The sequence below is a fragment of the Dryobates pubescens genome, chromosome Z (genome assembly GCF_014839835.1).
Source record: "Dryobates pubescens isolate bDryPub1 chromosome Z, bDryPub1.pri, whole genome shotgun sequence".
In the NCBI taxonomy this organism is placed as follows: Eukaryota; Metazoa; Chordata; class Aves; order Piciformes; family Picidae; genus Dryobates; species Dryobates pubescens.
In genome coordinates this window covers 54,922,309-54,943,174 of record NC_071657.1, presented here as the reverse complement: position 1 = coordinate 54,943,174, position 20,866 = coordinate 54,922,309, and the positions used below count along the sequence as shown (strand labels likewise).

General features: G+C 41.8%; 1 protein-coding gene and 1 non-coding gene across 2 annotated transcripts in view; one reads left to right on the top strand and one right to left on the bottom strand.

The window, feature by feature from the left end:
- Positions 1-1,636: 1,636 nt before the first annotated feature.
- LOC128899530 (U4 spliceosomal RNA) lies at positions 1,637-1,772 on the bottom strand. Its single transcript, XR_008463124.1, has one exon. It is a non-coding gene; the product is annotated as a U4 spliceosomal RNA (small nuclear RNA).
- A 3,057-nt stretch (positions 1,773-4,829) lies between these two features.
- The window catches only part of SLC1A1 (solute carrier family 1 member 1), a 53,127-nt gene continuing 37,090 nt past the window's right edge, over positions 4,830-20,866 (top strand). Inside the window, exon 1 of the mRNA XM_054178411.1 lies at positions 4,830-4,982. Within this exon, the coding sequence (XP_054034386.1) occupies positions 4,892-4,982 (91 nt within the window). The 5' untranslated portion in view covers positions 4,830-4,891. The remainder of the gene's footprint in view (positions 4,983-20,866) is intronic.

Sequence of the window (20,866 nt, the reverse complement as noted above, 5' to 3'; positions counted from 1 at the left end):
CAAATCCATACCACTTTACATACACGGAATGTATTTTGACCAATAAATCAACAATTCTGAAAAAAAAAAATCAGATGAGGAAAATACAAAGCAGGACGACTCAAAGGCTTAGAGTGGATTTGGTAAGACAGTAGAAAATCCTATGTACAAAGAAGATAAAGTAGCTACCAGAAATTATAAGTAGGTAACAAGGATCCATCTGTGTATTCAGAACCAGTAGGTCACAAGGTATAAGTAGGTAACAAGGATCCACCTGTGTAATCAGAACCAGTCACTGAAACAGAAATAGATATGCCTTTAAAATAATTTTAAAAAAAAAAAAATTAAAAAATAAATTTGTTTGGATTAGATAAATACACCAATAACAGATCTACCAGATCTAACCTACATTGGATTAAACAGGTCTCCATGTGCAAAGACATTACGGCCATGAAAGCAGTATCTGCATTCCAGGTAGCTTATTAGCACTTGATTTTTTGAGATTTCTAAATGCTGTTGCTTTATCAAAGCATTTAAAAACATGCAACACCAGCAGTTTCAGCAGTTCTCTCTGAAATGATTTACTGTGGTCACCACAAGTTATGAGGAAAAGGCACTTGATTAGTTTTCTATGGATCAAATCAGCTGTCACCAAAGCTTAGGCAAATGCTAATAGGCTGACCTATGTAGAAAAAGTTAAAGGACTAAAACTCATGTGTTTTCTCCTCTCTTAACTAAAGTCTCTGAAGATACTTTCTCAGGAGTATGAAGAAGCAAGCTCTCACTTGCTACACTGTGCACTACACTGCTGTGCTACGTATTCCTGTTGGACAATGCTGAATGTCTCGGCCCTGAAACACAAAGAAAGCTGAAAACACACGGAAAGCTGCAAATATTCCTAGCCTGTGAAATTACTTGATATGTTCCACAGTAATTGACTTTAAATGTTTAGACAGTTCCACTATTGGAAATGCAGGGTTACATATATACCAGGTCAGGTTACAACAAAGTAACCTAGCCTATCTTAGCCTTCAAGGAAAAAAGAATAGACACATAACCACATGTCACTTTTCCCTAAGTAAACATTCACTTTCAAGACTGATCGGTACGCTTCATTAACTAAAAAAACCCACAACAACAACAAAACCCCACACCAAACACAAAGAAACACCAAAAAAACCCCACCACATATTACATGGTAAAAAATAAAACCTTATTTCCATGCATACAATCTTACCATGCATTACTCTGAGAACTGGACACTGGAACAGGTTGCCCAGGGAAGCCCCATCCCTGGAACTTTTTAAGGCTGGATGGGGCTCTGAGCAACCTGATCTCCTGTGATGTGTCCCTGCTCATGGTGGGGGGAGTTTGGAACTGGATGATCTTTGAGGGCCCTTCCAACCCTAACAATTCTGTGATTCTGTGAACTGTGTAATGGTGAGCAATAAAGTTAAAGAATGCATTTCTATAACCTGTACACATTAAGTGAATAGAATAAACCAGGTTGGAATAGACCTTCAAGATCATTGCATCCAACCTATCATCCAACACCACTAATCAACTAAACCAAGGCACCAAGCACTCTACCAAATCTCCTCCTAAACACCTCCAATGATGGCGACTCTACCACCTCCCTGGGCAGCCCACTCCAACGGGCAAAAAAAACCATTGTTGCCAATGCTGACTATATTTCAAGTTGTCATGGCAGGGTATTGGGAAAAGTTTTCAACTAGCAATAATCGCGCCTTGGATTAACCTCATTGGCTACGATACTGCCACTGCACAAAGTGCATTGACATTTTTTACACATGAATTTCCAGGATGTCTTGAAATCCCACAAAGCTAAAAATAAACAGAATTTAGATTTTTATTTACTCAGCAAGCTGTGCTTGTTAGCTATACAAGCAATGAGTCGTACAAAGTATTAGTTCTTTTGGTCTTTTTCCATAGCAGAGTTCATTTTTAAAATAACTTCAACATTTCAAGATTGATCCATGGGCTTGGGCTACCTTTAATTCTTTTCCACTTTAGTGGGGACACTTTTATTGCTTTTTTCTTTCTTTAATAGCTCCCCATAGAGAAACTGCCAGCTTGACTCTACATCCAGGATTAAAGCCAATTCCTGTCATTCTAAAATAGGAAGATCAAATTAAAAACAGTCTGCTCATCAGGTTGTTTAAAATATTTCTCCTGCCTTAGTATTTTGTAAGAGGCTGATTTAAGTTTCACTGGCTGCCATCAATTACCAACTTCTTTTTTTTTGTCAAGGTCATACCACAGAATTATATTTGATGAGGTGAAAAAAGGCAAGTCAAATTATCAACAAAAAAAAGTCTAGAATTTTAGCCTGTTTAAAAAAAATATAGGGACAGAAAAGCCGAAACATTGTACTTTGAAAGGAAATGAAACATGCGTAGAGATCTTCCATACAATTCAGTATCTATTGTTCTATTGTTGCAGAATATAACTCTATAGCCCTCATAACTAACATACCATAATTGCATTATGTTTTTTACCTAAGGTTGCACAACTACTTTAAGATACTGCGATCTCCAGGAAGGCATGTGTCAACTACAATCACATTGCTTTACAACAGTAGGAGGCAGTTTTTTGTGTTAAGAATGCTGCAGACAATTGTAGCTCTCTCATAAAGAGGTACTGTGGAATTGTTAATATGAGAAAAAGGATACTTGAAGCACTAGGGAAAACACACAAACCATGGAAACTCCATGCAAGAAGTAAACGCTAACTTGATTTTAGCTAGTTTGCAGGAACCATTGTATTGCAGTTATTCCTCTAGCTCACCAAATGAGAGCAAAAGCAAGTTGTAAGGAAGGATACATAAGAAAGTGAATAGACAGAAAATAAAAGGAAGGCCTAAACTCTGAAGTCATCTTGCAACTGATTTTACTGCCACTGTCCAGAGAGACACCATCTCCCAACCTCCTGGAACAAATCAGACCTTTTACTTATTGAAAGCAACATCTGAGATTCCCAGTATTTAGGGGAGGAAATAAAATACACTAAAAGTTAGACCCTGTGGCTTCAAGGACCAGGCCAGAGCTCTTCTGTACAGGTTAAGACTGGTCCTACCCACACTTGAAACCTTACGTACATTTTTCTTCTTCTTCCATGACCCTCCTACATAGCCACATTTCTGTACAGAAGTCATAGTCAAGTTTCTTACTGTTGCTTTGCATTAGCTCTTTTTGGGTTGCCTTTTCTGTGACTTTGTTACATTACCACGTATGCCAATGTTCCTTTTAAGCAGTCTAAACCTTTTATGATTTAATTAAACTAATATACTGGCTCATTCGCTCCCTTTCTACCACTATGCTTCCTTTTATTTTTTTTAATTAAATTTTCTTGATGGTGACAGCTACAGACAAATTACTGCAGTTGCCCAACACATTTGAAAAATAAGGCAATTCTTTTTTGAGAATCTTTATATAAATTCATGCAGCTGGCTCTAGGGTTTAACATTTGGTATAGATGATGGCTCTTGCTTCTCATCCAGGTGGATTTCAGTGTTCTTCCCTGCCTCAGCAAAGTACTCTTTCCCCAAGCTGTCACACAGAATGTCCAGATTCATGTGAAGAGGAAATGTGACAAGGTTTCAATTGCAATTTTTGCTGATCTACCTCAGGCCTTAGTCATCACAGACAGAAATCATGCAAACTTCACTAGTGTATGTTTTGGAACAAATGGTCTAAAACATAATTAAATAAGGTAAATTAAACTTCCATTCTACATTCTCCTTTATGTCGTTCAGTAACACAATGTAAGTCTTTCTTTTTTCTCTTTCTTTCTTTCTTTCTTTCATTCTTTCATTCCTTTTTCTTTCTTTCTTTCTTTCTTTTTGTTTCTTTCTTTTCTTTCCCCAGTGGATCCCAAAGGCTGGAAATCATAATCAACAAGACATTGAAAACCCTACCATAATCCCACAGAGAACTGGGACTGCATATTATACACACTAATCATTGTTACGGTTGGGGAGGAGGAAGGAGGCCATTGTCAAGGAGCTGCACAGGGAAATAAATGCTTCTTCACAATTTCGGTTATTTAAACTTACCAGGATAAACCCCAGTAGGGAAATCTTACAAGCCATTTCTGTACTCTTTACCCCCATTTTTCACACTAGGCTGAATATTTAATTTTAGAATTTATCCAGAGATTGTTTCCAGCACAGCCACTGGTGGTTTTCCAGCAGCCACAAACACCTAGGACCAACTTTTCTGCCTGGAGGCGCAGGCCTCCTACACCCCCTTGCAGAGAGCATGGGGGTTGCCTAGCAGGCGTTGTTTCAACACATGCAGTGCCATGGAACAACTCCTCTGGCAGGTGGATTGTTAGGCTCGGGAGTGGTGCGTGCGTGTGTGCGCGCTGGCTGCATACCTCTTGGCACCTCACCAGCCACAGATGAAAATCGGGAACCTTCTGCAAGGTCCACCAGCCACCCTCCCCTTTCTCCCCTTGCAGGTGAAGCGCTATGGGCAGCGGCCCCGACAGTCAGGCGAGAGAGGCTTTGCTGTCTCTAGGAGGACGCCGTGCCCCATGCACTGTCCCAACGAGCATGTGCAAAAGGCCAGCAAGAAGTCACCGACATCTGAGTCTCACCCCGCGGACTAGACGCGCAGACAGCAGGCAGCAAAGCAGCGCAGCTAGAGGGAAGCAGGGAGGTAGAGGGCGGGCGAGCCAGCAGGCCTAGGGGCGGGCGAGCGAGCAGGCCTAGGGGCGGGGTCTCCCGTTGCCAGGTGAGGTGCAACGTCTTCGCCTTCACTCTGAGCGCGCAAGCAGCCGGTGCAGTACAGCTCGGCTCGGCTCGGCACCGTACGGCACGGCACGGCACGTCGCGGCGCGGAGCGCCTCACATCCATCGCCCCCTCTGTGGCTGCTGCTCTTCTCCGCTATGGCGAATGCGCGCAGAAAAGGATGCGGCTGCTCAGGCTTCCTGAAGAAGAACTGGCTTCTGCTCAGCACGGTCGCCGCCGTGCTGCTGGGTGAGTGAGAGGGAAAGCTGGGCGGCAGGGAAGGGGGCATGGCGCCGCTGCCCCCCGCCCGGCCTTGTCCCGCACATTACGGCCCTACCCGTCGCACGGCCGGCGCAGACCCTCCACGCCGGTGCCGAGGAAGGATGGTGGCCCCTGCGGCGGGCGAGGGGGGCCGGCTGCCCTTCCCCGGCGTCGCACAGGCCGGAGCGTCGCGTAGCTGCGGACCAGGTCCGCAGTGGCATGGTGCCGCGGCTGCCAGTCCAAAACGGGGTTTCGTGTGGGTAAGCGGCAGTCCCCGGCGGCCCCGGGCCGCCAGGTTGGCAGCAGAGTGCCGAGACAGGGGGTGCCCAGGGCTCTGTGAGCCGGGCCTTCCCTTAGCATGCATCCCTCCAGCCTGTGTGACAAAGGTCTGGTTAATTAGTGGGGTAAAACCGTGTGATGAAAAGCCTGCAAGTGCACCGGATGACCGTGAGCGCTTCGTGCATGGACACTGCAGTCTCCTCCGCCGACCTGTGGCAGGCAGTGCCCCGGGCCTCATTCGCACACCTCGAGGGGACGGTAGCATGCTGCGTTGGGATTAACCGCGGGATGGCATGGGGGACTCGAGACGCCTGCGGTTACTCTGCAGGTTGGAGTCCCGCTGAGATAGAGGCTGCTGGGCGGGAGAGTGGCTTTGGGACACTTCTGGTGGCTATACGAGCAATGCAACTGGAAAAGTTTGGCAATGCAGCTCAGCTTTCAGTCGATTTTCAGAGATGTCATTGTAAAGACAGGGGGATTTTTCCTCTGCTTGCCAACAAGTTTGTGAAGGAGAAATGAGTCAAATGCTATCTTATTAAGGACAGATGTGAAAAGGGCCAAGCAAAGATGTCAAAAGACTGGGCCAAAGGGACTCTTCCATAGGACATAGGTCCTAGTCATACACCCTTTTCATTTGCTCCTGGCAATTCTGATGCCAAGCAGGGCAAGCATCCTTCACATTATTGTTTCTGTAGAGCAGTGCTGCTTTAAGTACTTCATTAGCTGTTTGATGGGTGACTTCCAGATAATTTTTCTGCTGATGTGAATTTTGTCTGGAACATCTATTTCTGTGCCTGTTTGTTCAGGACAGAATTATTCTTTTGGAATTCCACCCATCCATAAACTGGTCAGAAGTGGGCTTAAGAATACATCTGCTTTTTCCTCCATGAGTTCAGTATTTTAAAGGTCTCCATTTTTCATCTCATAGTAAGTGGATTTTTGTGAGTTCTGTATACCAAGTGCAAAAGACCCACTTTGAAAATCTGGCTATACAGCTGGAGGAGTGTCTGTGTATGTGTTTGTAGTTTTGTGTGCATAATTGGTTTTCCATCTGTTTCTGTCAGATACTCTTATATAGGTTGACATACTTTCTTTCTAATTACAGCAGCAGTTAGAAATATTCCCCTTTCCTTCAATGAATGTAGGTAGAATTAAAGGGTATGATGTAAGCCAATGAGCTGATAATTGTGAAATGAGATTTCCTCGAGAGCCACAGAACCTCACAATCTGGGGAAAATTTGACCCTAATCTTCCTCACACACAATGGGAATTCACAGTGAAGGAGTGGCAGGCATCCAAATACCTGTCTTCTCTACTTGCTGCACTGTAATTAACAGTGCAGAACTCAGGGGAGCTTTATAATATGGCAAAGGGAGTATTCTTGAAGACCAAATTACGTTTTGCGGGTAACTATGTATCTGCTGTATTATCAGCATTTCTTGGGGGTTAAACAAATTGTATGAGAACAGTGAAGTCCTTGTAAGGATGGCTCAGTTGAAATGCATGTTATGTTTTTAATACAGCTTGAGGAATGTTTGTAGTATACCTGGAGCCACAAACCTTTCATAATTGAATTTACTTTTTTTTTTTTTAATATATGCTGGGAAGCTGCTCTGAGGTTTATCAATCTACTTAGTTTGGAGGAATGGTTTAGCTTTCATGAACAGAAGCGTTATCACTTACTGTTTTGAAAACAAGATCACAGAATCATAAACAGCTTAGGCTGGATGTGTTTAAACTTTTCAGAAAAGGATTTGTGAGTGAGGAGTGGAAATATCAAATACAGCAAGCTGTGAAAATCTACTGTGAAAGTTGTCCAGCTGTGCTGCAAAGTGCCTAATAGGCCAGCACTGTCATAATGGTGTCATGATTTTTGCTCATCATTATTAGAGGCATGTTTAGCATCCTTATGCTTATCTTTATAGCATATATATAAGCATATATGTCTTTATATATGCTTATCTTCACTAGTACTCTTATTAAGCTGAAAAGTTTTTCTGCTTACTTGTTATGTGCATCTCTGATGAGACAGAAACAGACACCCCTCAGAATTCCAAACCCTTCCTCAAGACTAATTGCTTTGTGTGTTATATTTGAAGCATTCAATTATTTGCCTGTCATTTACATTTTCAAAAACATTGGCATTTCTGTAATAGTAGCTGGGAGAGGGGGGAATTATTTAAAATCTGTTGACAAAATATCTTAAGAATGTCACATCTTTTTGGTGAAAACACCTGTATGTACTATTCAAAGAAAAAAACCCCATCAACTTGAGACTCAAGATTATTTTTCTTACCATAGTAGACATTCTGCTTCAGATCACTGAACTGATGTGGAGACATCTATGAACTCATGTTTGACTTCTGAAATTGACTGAATTTCAGACCAAGGGCTAGTTATGAGGCTTGTGGTTTGTGTCATTTCAGTAAAGATTTGCCTGAATACTGGGCCTAAGAAGCAAGTCCGTTGTTCTTTAGCCCTTAGTTCATACTCAGGGCATACAATAGATCATCATCTGTGCTGACCAGTGACTCAGAGGTGAGATTTGGGCTCATCTGTGCCCAGTCTGTCAAACCACCCCTCTCCAGGAGGCAGAAGGGCAGGGGAATAGCAGCCTCATGCAGGTAACTGTGAAAGAAAGGATATCTTGCATCTTTTTGCTTTGCTGGCCTTGCTAAGCCCAAAGCAGCTTAGATAACAAGAGGCGTTTAAGAGTCAATTTACTTCAAGTGCTTCTTCAGCCTTTAATAAAACTATATTGCTTTCCATTTGTACAATCCCATCAAAATACACCAGAAATGTCCCTGAAATTTATGCTCCCTGAAACAGGTTTCCAAAAGACAATTGCAACGTCAGAGTTTAAGTCACACTCCATAGGATTCTCACTGAGCATCTATTTTTTATTGTCACATTGTCTCAGAGAGGTCACAGCTGCAATGCAACCAAACCAGTCATGAAGGTAAAAGGCTGATAATGTGTAAATGCTTGTTCAGTCATTAGTCTGCAGGTCATAGCCTAAGAGCTTGTGGTTGTGGGCAATTCTTCAGAACAGCATTTTTCTTACAGGGGAAATCAAAGTGCAAGTGATTTGAGAGAGCATGCACAAGTTGGTTAATTTTTTAAAAAAATATTTATATTTTTCAAGACTATAAGTGTGATTCTGAGGGATTCCATCTGCATAAATTTGCAGGTTACAAGTACTTTTTTCTTGATTAACAGAGTGTCTGTCGCTTCCTAAACAAACTCGAAACTTCAGATGCCTGTGAGCCTGAAGCTGTTGGTTGTTGGGGGGTTTTTGTTTGGTTGGTTGGTTTTTCCAACAGCACATGTGTGGGATAGTGTTATTGTTCAAGTATTAGTGAGGAAGACACAAGAAATGTACTGTGCTGTAGCTCCCAATCAGATTGTGAATGGCAAATCGCTTTCTCCAGCCATTCATGAATGATGCTTTTCAAAGGTGCTGCTTCTGTAAGAGGCGGTGCTGAGCGGTTCTGTACTTCCACCGTTAACTTCCGTCCTTATTTTCCCCCGTGCATATGCATCGCTCTCGTCCTTTCCGCTGCAATCCTCCATTCTTGAGAAAAACGGGGCTTTGGCGTCATAAACGTGCGGGCCCGGAGCAGCGGGAGCTGTCCAAGGTGGCCGCAGGAGAGCCGCGGACGGGGTGGCCGGGTAGCTAGCGACATACAGAACTGGGGGAATCGGTGGTTAAGAAAGGAGAGAGTGGGTCAGCATCTCCACCATACCTGAACATCTGATCTTTGCACCTCTCAAGTGAAGTTTATTAGTCTCTGCAGAATTGGGGACCTTGTTTTTGCAGTTCTTGTTGGAGGATTGAGGCTGGCATTAGACCTCTTCTTCTCCCTCCATCTGGGAGCAAGATTAAAATGTACATCATTCCTATCTGTAATACCAGCATTGTGAAGCTTTGAATGATGTGGCTGTAACTATTTGCTGGGATTTTATGGGTGCAGTAACCATTAGAGCTTCTGTTTAGTACTTTATGACATCACCTATGTGTATGCCAAAATATTCTTCTCTTTAGTTGTAATGCAAGTTATTAATAATACTTCCCTACTAATGAATAGCAACTAGTAATACCTCACAGGTTGTTTGACAAAAATTGTCAAGCATATTGACACCTGATAACTGAAAGATTGGGCTTTCTCCCTAACCAGGTATGAAGAGATTTGACCGCTGCTTTTAAAAGCACTAGTTCTTTTAAAATTCATCTATGTCAGGGCAGTTGCAGTATATGGTAGTATTACTTGTGGAAGCCCATGAGTGCATTCTTAGCAGAATTAATGTCTTGCAGGACAAAAGCAACAACAGAACAACTAGTAACATGTCACTCTCTTGATGGCCTCTTGATTCGCAGAAGGCCACCTTGAATCCAGGGAGCTCACTGTACTCCTGAGGTTGGGAAGTTTGTTTTGCCAATGCAGCCTGCAGCCTCTAAGCCTTATAAACCTATAAAAGTCTTTCAGTTTCTCCCAGTAAGTTGTTTCTGTCTGTGGCAAGTGTAATTTAAAATCAAAAATCCCATTCTGAACATAGAGTAAGACCACTGTTTTACATTTCTATTTCTTTGTGCTTTTACCAAAAAGTGGCCTGTTAGCTTAGTTTAGGTGGTCTTCAGTACCATTTCTGTTTGCACGATAGTATGAAGGTTACAAACAATGAAGCAGATTAATTGCCTCTTGAAACATGCTGGTGAAAACAGAGCTCTTCATAGCAGGGGAGAAAAAAAAAAAAAAAGGAAAAGGGAATATACTGGAGCAAAGGAATTATTACCATCTCAATTTTACAATATTAGCAATTCAGTTTTACAACTATACAAGCATAGCTGTAAACCAAACATCTAACTCCCTTATTGAATTCTGGAGCACAACATTTTATTAATTTGAAATTCATAGCAAGTGAAGACCAGACATCCTGAATCAGCTCAGATAGCATGTAAATTTAAACAAAGACTCTTGTTTTTTCCCTGGTGGGATTCAGAGTGACATAGATGATACTTGTGGCTTTTTATGCTTCTTCAGACAGTCGTGACGCTTATCTGTGTACTATTTGTTGTTATAATGCGTATAGTTCAATATAGGATGAGCTCTTTTTAGAAATTAGGAAGACAAAGTGAAATGCAGAATGGCTAACAGTGTCATCAGATTTTTTTGACATACCATTGAGGATCAACCATGCTCTGAGAAAAAAACCCAGTCAAAAAAAGAAACCAATGATAACTGAAGTGTGGTGCCTCTTTGGTCTTGAGCTGTTTTGAAACAAACAAACCCTCTTCTGATGTGAAAGTGCTTGTAAATGTATTTTGTGTCTTGTTTTAATATAAACTATGGCTAGAGCCGAGCATTTAAATAAAGGGGGCATTGTAAGGGATGATCCTACAGTCCATTTACACTCTACAAAGCCCCAAAGATAGTGAAATGCATTTTCCCCTTTGAAACAATAACACCAGTACTAATATCAGCAAAATACTTACTGTTTTATGTTTACCAATATTATGTAAGGAAAAATACTACAGTGTAACTACAAAAATTTTTTTGTTTTCTGTTTACATCATAAAGCATAAAGATATTTTCTTCTTATATACTGCAACCAGTAGATAATGTTCTTGTTAAGACTGCTCACAGACACTTGCACTGTTTGCAAATCTACCTTTTTTTCAAACAAAAGCCTCATAGAATCTGTGGAAATTGTTCTTACTTACAGCCCCACAACATTATATCAAGCTGTGACATCATGTCTGAACCATATATTATGCTGGAGACATGGCAGAAGCAACCATGGCATGTATGTGTCTGGATGACATGCAGAGGAGAAATGCCACAGTTAAAGAGGTCTTCCCAGTTACAGATGGGTAGGGTGAAAAAGAACAGTTGTGGGTTTAGAAGTAATAGATGAAGGGGGTCATGAGAAAGGTCTGCAAAAGAAGAGCAAGTTACTGTTGTCCCATTAAATTTTTATTTTACTGTGAAACACAGGAATACGAAATAGACACCTCCTGGATTGTCACACCTACTCTACTGTTGCTTCAGTTTGCACCATTTAAGGTGAACATCTGTAACATATGCTCCCCTTTAAATCTGTGTAGGCTTCTTGGCCAGGTGGCCAAGAAGGCCAGTGGCATCCTGGCCTGTATCAAGAATAGCATGGCCAGCAGGAGCAGGGAAGTCATTGTGCCCCTGTACTCAGCACTGGTTAGGCCACACCTTGAGTCCTGTACCTAGTTCTGGGTCCTTCAGTTTAGGAAAGATGTTGAGTTGCTGGAATATGTCCAGAGAAGGGCAATGAGGCTGGTGAGGGGTTTGGAACACAAGCCCTATAAGGAGAGGCTGAGGGAGCTGGGGTTGCTTAGCCTGGAGAAGAGGAGGCTCAAGGGAGACCTTCTTGCTGTCCACAACTACCTGAAGGGAGGTTGTAGCCAGGTGGGGTTGGTCTCTTCTCCCAGGCAACCAGTGACAGAACAAGAGGACACAGTCTGAAGCTGTGCCAGGGGAGGTTTAGGCTGGATGTTAGGAAGAAGTTCTTCACAGAAAGAGTGATTGGCCATTGGAATGGACTGCCTAAACCATCACTGGAGTCACCATCACTGGAGGTGTTTAGAACGAGATGGGGTGCTTGTTGCTATGGTTTAGTTGATTAGATAGTGTTGGATGATAGGTTGGACTCAATGAGCTTGAAGGTCTCTTCTAACTTGGTTAATTCTATTCTATTCTATTCTTGAAGCTGTATATCCTCCTAGGAAGCTATATTCATCAGCCTAATTGTTGAAGGCCTTACAATTTCCAAACCAAATTACTGTCTTTTCAGAAGGTAGGTCCCTTATTCTTTTCACCACCCTACAGTCCTTCTTGCAGCCTGTTCCAGTCTGAGTTCACTTTTCCTGAACAGAACAGGTGCTTTCACCAGGACACATCCAAATCCATAAGGAAATGTAGGTTGTATAACTCCTGGGATGGAGCTGTCATTTTCCCCAGAAAATGCACAGAAAGTAGCAGGAATTATGTAGCTTCGTTGTTGCAACAGCTTTCACATCTGCTAAGAGGAGTACTCCACACCAGAGAAGCTGGTTTTTCCACCTCTGGCTTATACTCTGCCTTGCCTTCATTCCTGAAGGTCCATCACAGAGAGTCACTAATCCACCTGAACTTTTCCTCACACTTCATTCAAGTGACCGTTTGTCATTTGTGTGAAGGAATTTACAATCACTGCACTCTCAACAGGTTCATTGGAGAGAGGGTGCAGGGTTGGGGTCTCACCATGGTGGAAGAATGAGCACACCATCCTTTAATGTATTTCTACTAAATATTTTTCAGTGGACCAAGATTTGTCTTAGGAACTGTTCTTCATACATCTTTGTAAGCAAGTTGGTAGTCTGGGCAATGCCATCATCCAGAAAGTTAGTATCAGTTGCTATGTGTTTGTACACCAGTGACTAAATCCTACCTCAGGAGCTGCTTGCAGTTTTCTACAATCTCAATTTTTTCCATTTAACATCATTATGTTAATTAATGTCCTGGTTTGATTTAGAACAGAACTAATTTTATTTACATTTTACTTTTAAGCTCATTCTTTTCTAAGTAACTGCACTTTCTGAAGTTAATAGCCTATTTTTGCAGACAGTGTCTGCATCTAAAGTGAAAATGCTCGATGTATATAGTTACCACTAAGGACTGGTATGCAGAAAGGCTCTTGCTTATAGTTGCTCCTGCAGAAACAAAGGTCACTGCCAAATTTTGTGTACCATGTTGGGAGTACAGAAGGTAAAAGGCTGCACCTGGAGGGAAGGATTGGGCAAGACTGGTGACCCTAAACTGTCCAACAAGGTATTCCATTCCATGCAGAATACATCACATTCAGTGTGAAGCTGAGGGACGACAAGGGTCAGGCTTTCTTCTTCAATGGCTGGCATCCTAAGAGGGCTCTGTCTGTTTGGCCTTTGATCCCAATCCATGAGTTCCTGAATCAACTTCCAGAATTCAGCTCCTGAATCCAAGTACCATCTGCCATTGTGTCTGGGACTTCCCCAGGGCTGGCCTGCAGCATCAGTGGCAATGATATAATTACAGAATACAGAATTGCCATCAAGAGGGTCAAGTTCCATACTGGTTTTGCATATATTGACATATGTTTATTTTCATTAAAGCTGCTTTGGTTTTCTTTTCCAACCCACGAATCTCTGTCTTATTTTCTTTTGTTTCCCCTTTTGGTAAGGGAGAGGGGTTAAATGAGAGCATCTGTCATTCACCTGGTGGCCAGCCCAGCCCTGTAACCATAACCCCTGGCAATTGGAAGGGATGTTAATTGTCAAGAAGGGTGTAAAACAGTAAAATCCATAATATTACAAAATATTAAAAATAATACACAGAGAGTTTAGTGAGTAGGATAGAATAGGATAGGATAGGATAGAATAGAATAGAATTGAATTAACCAGGCTGGAAAAGACCGTTGAGATCATCAGGTCCAACTCCTCACCCAACACTATCTAATCAACTAAACCATGGCACCAAGTGCCTCATCCAGTCTCTTCTTAATCACTTCCAGTGATGGTGACTCCACCACCACCCTGAGCAGCCCATTCCAATGGCCAATCACTTTCTGTGAAGAATTTCTTCCTAACATGCAAACTAAACCTCCCCTTGTGCAGCTTGAGACTGTCTCCCCTTGTTCTGGTGCTGGTTGCCTGGGAGAAGAGACCAACCCCCACCTGGCTACAGCCTCCCTTCAGGTAGTTGTAGACAGCAAGAGGGTCTTCCCTGAGCCTCCTCTTCTCCAGGCTAAGCAAACCCAGCTCCCTCAGCCTCTCCTCATGGGGCTCCAGCCACTCTGATCCCATATATATGTAAATACTTTTTATATATATATATATATATATATATATTTATATATAAAATGCTTTATATAATTTTTTTTCTGTAATATCGCTGGCTGTCTCTTAACTAAATACACCGACAACTACAGAACACTAAAATAGAGGGTGTAGAAGAAATTGCTTATAATAATTCTTATAAACTTAGTATTTATTATATTTATTATATGTACAAGTTTTTAAAGGTAGTATTTATAATAATTTTTGTTACTATTCTTACAAGTTTATAAGAATTATTATGTGTATAAGTGTATTTAATTAAGAGACAGGCAGTGATATTACAGAAACTCTAGAGAGACCGTGAAAGAAATTGGATTTTCTAAAATATTACTAAAGAACTGACTGTGTTGCCTGTGCTGCAATTTGACAGGTGTACATGGAAATTTTTGTATTGTGTTTCACATCATCAGTGAACTTTTGTTTCCCAACCTTTTCAGTCCTGTGAATCATCTGCTGTAAAGATAATCCAGTTAATACCCAGTATGATAGAAATAATTGTATTTTAGTTCTTGATCTGAACAGCGTATCGCGTGAAATCATGTAGAGCTTAATAGCACAACCCATGCTGCTACAGTGTAATCAAATAATATCAGCTTTGAACCTTGAGATGTGCCCACATTTCTTACTGGAAATTTGCTTTGATATGGCATTGAAAGAATAATTCCCCCGGTGCCTATCAATATTACCCAGAATCACTAACTCCTGTGATGGGGAGTTTCTACATGCTGGAATTACATGAAAACAAGAAAAACAACACAACATTTTTTCAGAGAGGGACGTAGTGTAATTCAGAACAGGGAATTATAGAGCTGTCAGCCTGACCTCAGTGCCAGGCAAGATTATGGAACAGGTCATCTTGAGTGCAATCACACAGCACTTACAGGATGGCCAAGGGATCAGGCCCAGCCAGCATGGATTTGGTGAGGGGTTTCGAGCACAAGCCCTATGAGGAAAGGCTGAGGGAGCTGGGGTTGCTTAGTCTGGAGAAGAGGAGGCTCGGGGCAGACCTTCTTGCTGTCTACAGCTGTCTAAAGGGAGGTTGTAGCCAGGTGGGGTTGGTCTCTTCTCCCAGGCAACCAGCACCAAAACAAGAGGACACAGTCTCAAGCTGTGCCAGGGGAGGTTTAGGCTGGATGTTAGAAAGAAGTTCTTCACAGAAAGGAATGGGCTGCCCAGGGAGGTAGTGGAGTCACCATCACTGGAAGTGTTTAAGAAGAGACTGGATGAGGCACTTGGTGCCATGGTTTAGTCGATTAGATGGTGGTGGGTGATGGGTTGGACTTGATGATATTGAAGGTCTTTTCTAGCCTGGTTAATTCCTATTCTGTTCTATTCCCTATCCCTATCCCTATTCTTCTACTCAGGAGTTCCAAGTTTTCAAATTCAAGATCTGAATTGTGTCAAGCCCACATAAATTTGCCTCAGGTTGCTCAGGTTGCTTCTGGAGGACAGCACATTTTAATGAATTTACAATAGCTTTAGGACAATCTATGGCAATCTCTTTGTGTGCTAGTGGGGACAACCTCAGTGATTATATAATTTGTTTGAACAGGATGTGCATTTCTTTCCTTAATGATTTCCAAATCTGTGCCATGAACTGCAGCACCATACTTGAAGAAATATGTAGTAGTCCTGTAGTTGTTCCCATGCAAATAATTTGCTTTAATCTGTAGTTAACATTTCAGCAACAAGAGTAATACACAGAAAGACTTACTTTAGGTCTAGGGCAGGTTCTGATAAATGCTTACCAGACATCTGCAGCTTTGGAGACGTGCAGAACCTATAGCATAATGGTCTTCCATGATACATATTAATAAGTGGTTCACTTACTGCTCACATACACAGGACAGGCTGGTTCTGTCACCTTACTGCATACAGCTGTCATCTTCTTGGCCCTGGAACACATCAGGTTTGGCACATGTGATGAATCAAGTACAGCCAGTCACAGGCTCTATCTGCTTTTGAAGTACTTCCTCCTCCCCTTTCCCTGGGTAACACAGCCAAAAAAAAGGATCATCCCATAAAGAGAATGCAATTTCTTTGAAGAATTTTCTGTCTGTCATTAAACTTGTAAAAAGACCATGTGCTATCTGGAGGGTAGTGCCAAAGAGTCAAGGTATGTGTTGTTTTATATGAATTCAGACAAGAGAATTGCCTCTTCATGCATTGCAATCCCAGGGACCCAGATTTTACAGTTTGCTTTCTATTTCAGTGGCTGCTGGGAGAGAACATGTAGACAGCATGCCATACAGCATGTGCTGTGCTATGCACAGTTGCAAGGAAATATTTGCTGTAGAAGATTAAATTAAAGACATGTAATTGTACTGTCTTTTACACCTTAAGTGGTGGAATGGATCTTAAGTGGTATGTGTCATTGAGCTATAAACAGAGAAATGCTCTTGTGGTAAAAAAAGTAACCTAACAGCTATGTGGGCAAGGAGGAAGAGTAAGGAGAGGGAATGGGAAAGAAAGGAAAAGAAATTAGAATGGACAAGAAGGGCAGAGTGATTGAAACTGAGGGAAGAGGAAGAAGGCAAGCAGAAAAAGTGATGTTTTGGTCTGAAAAAAAAGAATTGTTTCATAAAAAAAGAACAAAATAAAATAAAGTAGAGGCTTTGTCCTACTTTGTGGTGTTTTGTGCTTGTTAGAAGTAATTGCATGGTTGGTCTGTGAGATGGATTGAAGACTGGCTTGACAACAGAGTTCAAAGGTTTGTCATCAGTGGCACAGAGTCAACCTGGAGGCCTGTGACCAGTGGTGTTCCCCAGGGATTGGTACTGGGTCGTTTTGTTCAATGTCTTTATCAACAACCTAGATGAGGGGATTGAGAGTACCCTCAGCAAGTTCAATGATGATACAAAACTGGGAGGGAGGGTCAGCTGACACCCCATCGTGCTGTGATCCAATGAGATCTGGACAGGCTGGAGAGCTGGGTGCAGGCAAACCTCATGAAGTTCAATAAGGACAAGTGCAGGGTCCCACATCTGGGCAGGAATAACAACAGGCACCAGTACAGGTTAGGGTCTGCCCTCCTGGAAAGCAGCACCACAGAGAAAGACCGTGGAGTGCTGGTGGACAGCAAGTTCTCCATGGGACAGCAATGAGCCCTTGTGGCCCAGAGAGCCAATGGTATCCTGGGATGCATCAAGAAAAGTGTGTCCGGCAGGTCTAGGCAGCTTCTTCTCCCCCTCTACTCTGCCCTCTGGAGACCGCACCTGGAATACTGTGGCCAGTTTTGAGCTCCTGAGTTCAAGAGACAGCGACCTGCTGGAGAGAATCCAACAGAGAGCCACAAGGATGATTAGGAGACTTGAGCATCTGCCCTATGAAGAGAGACTGAGATCCCTGGGGATGTTTAGTCTTGAGAAGACCGAGAGGAGATCTGATCAGTGTCTATAAATATCTGAGGGGTGGGTGTCAAGTGGAGGGGGCCACTCTGGTTTTGTTGGTGCACAATAATAAGTCAAGGAACAGTGATTACAAGCTTGAACATACAAGATTTCACCTCAACATGGAGAGAAACTTCTTTACAGTGGTGGAGCACTGGAACAGGCTGCCCGAGGGGCCCAGGAGTCTCTCTCGGGATGGATTCCTGTGTGGACTACCCTAGGTGATTCTGCTTTGGCAGGGGGGTTGGACTCGATCTCTGGAGGTCCCTTCCAACCTCAAATGTTCTGTGATTCTGTAAGAATTAGTTCCAAAGATGGTGGCATATCAGTAGCATGCAGGCAAGGTAATTATCCTTTTATAAGACTTTTGTTTCTACTTGCTTAGGGCTGCTGTAATCAACATGTTATTAAAAGCACTGATAACCATGTGAAATATGTTTATGGTAGGCCACACTTCTTTTTGTGCATTATAGTTCCTAGGAAGAAAATTTGATTTGACTTTTGGTTTAGTGATGAGGTTCAAAAAGTTCTGTATAGATCCATTTCCAGTTTATTCTATGTATGTTTAGTGGCTGTGGCTGTAATAAGCAAATCTATTTGGGCTGGGGAGGGACTTCTCAGGATATCGGGTAGTGATAGGACTAGGGGGAATGGAATGAAGCTGGAGGTGGGGAGATTCAGGCTGGACATGAGGAGGAAGTTCTTCCATGAGAGTGGTGAAGCCCCGGAATGGATTGTCCAGGGAGGTGGTTGAGGCCCCATCCCTGGAGGTGTTTAAGCCCAGGCTGGATAAGGCTCTGGTCAGCCTGATCTAGTGTGGGGTGTCCCTGGCCATGGCAGGGGGGTTGGAACTAGGTGATCCTTGTGGTCCCATGTGGTCCCTTCCAACCCTGACTGATACTATGATACTTTTCTTCTAAATATGTTTGGTTACTGTTAGAAAATAAAATTTCTTTTATTTGAATACTTCATTCAAGAAGCATGTGGTAGATGCTAGCTCAAATTAAAAAGTGGCTGCATTTCACTGTATTTTAGCATACTACATAAGTAAATGTTGATATAAGTGCTCTGTCTGGAGAAAAGAATATCATGAACAGGGAAGTGAGAGCAATAATGTATTTTCAAGCGATTGTTGAAATGAGGAAGTTATTCTCAATTAGTGCCACTGGATCAATCATATCCTAACAAAACAAAAGTAAAGTAAACAAATATGTAAGTGAAAAAGTTAAGGAAGCCATGTTAAAAGTTTGATAGCATGTGGGAAATTTTGTAGTGATATAAAAAGAAGTGGAAAAGAGAAGGAAAATGGGGTGGCTGTTTCTACCTGCTAGTAATCCTGATGAAGGTACAGTGATCAAACTTCCTAGCGGGCCAAACACAACAATCACCTCCTGGAATGAAAGGCACATGGTTAGAACATGTCCCAGTCACATCTGCTCAAAGTAAAGTGGCATTACACAGCTTTTAATAACTATGCAGTCTAGTTTTACTGCAGTTTAAGCGTGTCCGTACCTTACATTGTATAAATAGTCTGAAGACATGGGAGAGTACATTTATGCTTAGATTCAGCTGTTTACAATGGACGTTTTTAGGATCCAAGCCTGAGCAACTTACTTCAGTATATATAACCATGTAGCAGAAAAGTTTCATCTTACTTGGTCTTATCATAAAATGCAGACTAATTATTATCAGCACACATCGTTCAATCACTGGGATAGAAATAAAGATCATTGTGTTTCATCATTCACTAATCAAATGCATTTACATAATATTGCAGATTCTTTAAGGCTATTAAGATCCAAGATCATTGTTCACTGGCACAGATGACACCTAAATCAGAAATCCTGATAGTGCTTTAGAGCACCCTATTTGCCTGAAAGGTTAACTTGTTAATTTTTCCATCTCTTTATAAACAGGAAAGACTTGGTAGGAGTTTATAATCTTTTTCTTTCAGACTGTTTTTGCAGGTGCAGATAGAGCACAGAAAAGATGGCTTGTTATCTTTTTATGCTCTGAGGCAAGTTCTGTGAAGGTGTCTAGCAGTTTCCACATCAATTAACATCTAGATGGCATGTGAACTAGTACAAACCACAGCCACGATGAACCTTTATAGAAAAGAATGTTACTGAGTTTCTTGTTTAGTAGAGAATTGGGTATGGGACACTTCGCTGTTTCTTTCAGTATCACCAGTAGAGATTAGCTGTCTGTGAATTGGTCTAGATCTGGTTTTGAACCTGTGGATAGTGTCTGCCTCCACAACTTCAGTCATCTGAAGTCGGGAACAACTTGTAGAAGAATGTTTAGTGAAACCTAAAAGCAGCTTCTTGAGCAGTTGTTAGCTTAAATGCCTTATATATCAGAAAAAAATAAAACTAGGGGAAGTGGTGCATTTGGTTTGGGCACTGGCAGCTTTCTTAGGTTCTTCCAAATTTACCTGAGCTACTGAGGTTGGTAAAGGTAGTCTGGTAGCACTTTCTTGTGCTGTTGTAACAATTCTCCTGCAAAATACACACCACTGATGAACTTCAGTGAGGTTATTTGTATCGCAGAATCTCACAGAGTCACAGAACATTAGGGGTTGGAAGGGACATCAAAAGATCTAGTCCAGCCCTGCTGGCAGAGGAGGATCACCTAGAGCAGGTCACACAGGAAAGCATCCAGGTAGATTTTATGAACAAGACCTTTCAGCACTCAGTGAGTAATGAAGAGATGGGCGTTTGTGTGTCTCTCACTGAATCCAGTCAGAAATTGGATTTCTTGATACTCAGTTTAGCCAGTACTAAAGCATTACAAAGTTTGTATGTGAAGCAACAGTCATCATGCTGTCTAAACCCTAATGAACACATTTCCAGTAACAGAGACTTTCATTTAGTATTGCATGTCAAATAGAAGAAATTTGTCTTTTGGCCTGCCATTTATTTTCTTTTGATACAACTCTTACCTGTGGTTAGTGTCAGAGGTTAGTGTTGGAAGCTATACTATCTGAGAATTCATTTAATTCAAAGATAAAGTAAGAAGGTATCCAATGCCATGGCTCAATCACTGATTAAACTTTCCAGTCTGGTCTTTTGTATATCTGCGATACAGTGAGATGAATGTGCAATATGCTAAGTGTGTTTTTGTAGATCAGTTTCCTGGAAATTATTAAATCAATTCAGTGATTGTAGTCACATTCTTTTCTAATCATGTAGAGCAGCCATTATGGAAAGTATTGCTCCTGGACAGACATTTTTTGCTAATACAAATTATCTTTTTGTATCATATCACTCTATTTCTTTAATGTTTGGTTGTGGGTTTGTATTATATTGTTGGGTTTTTTT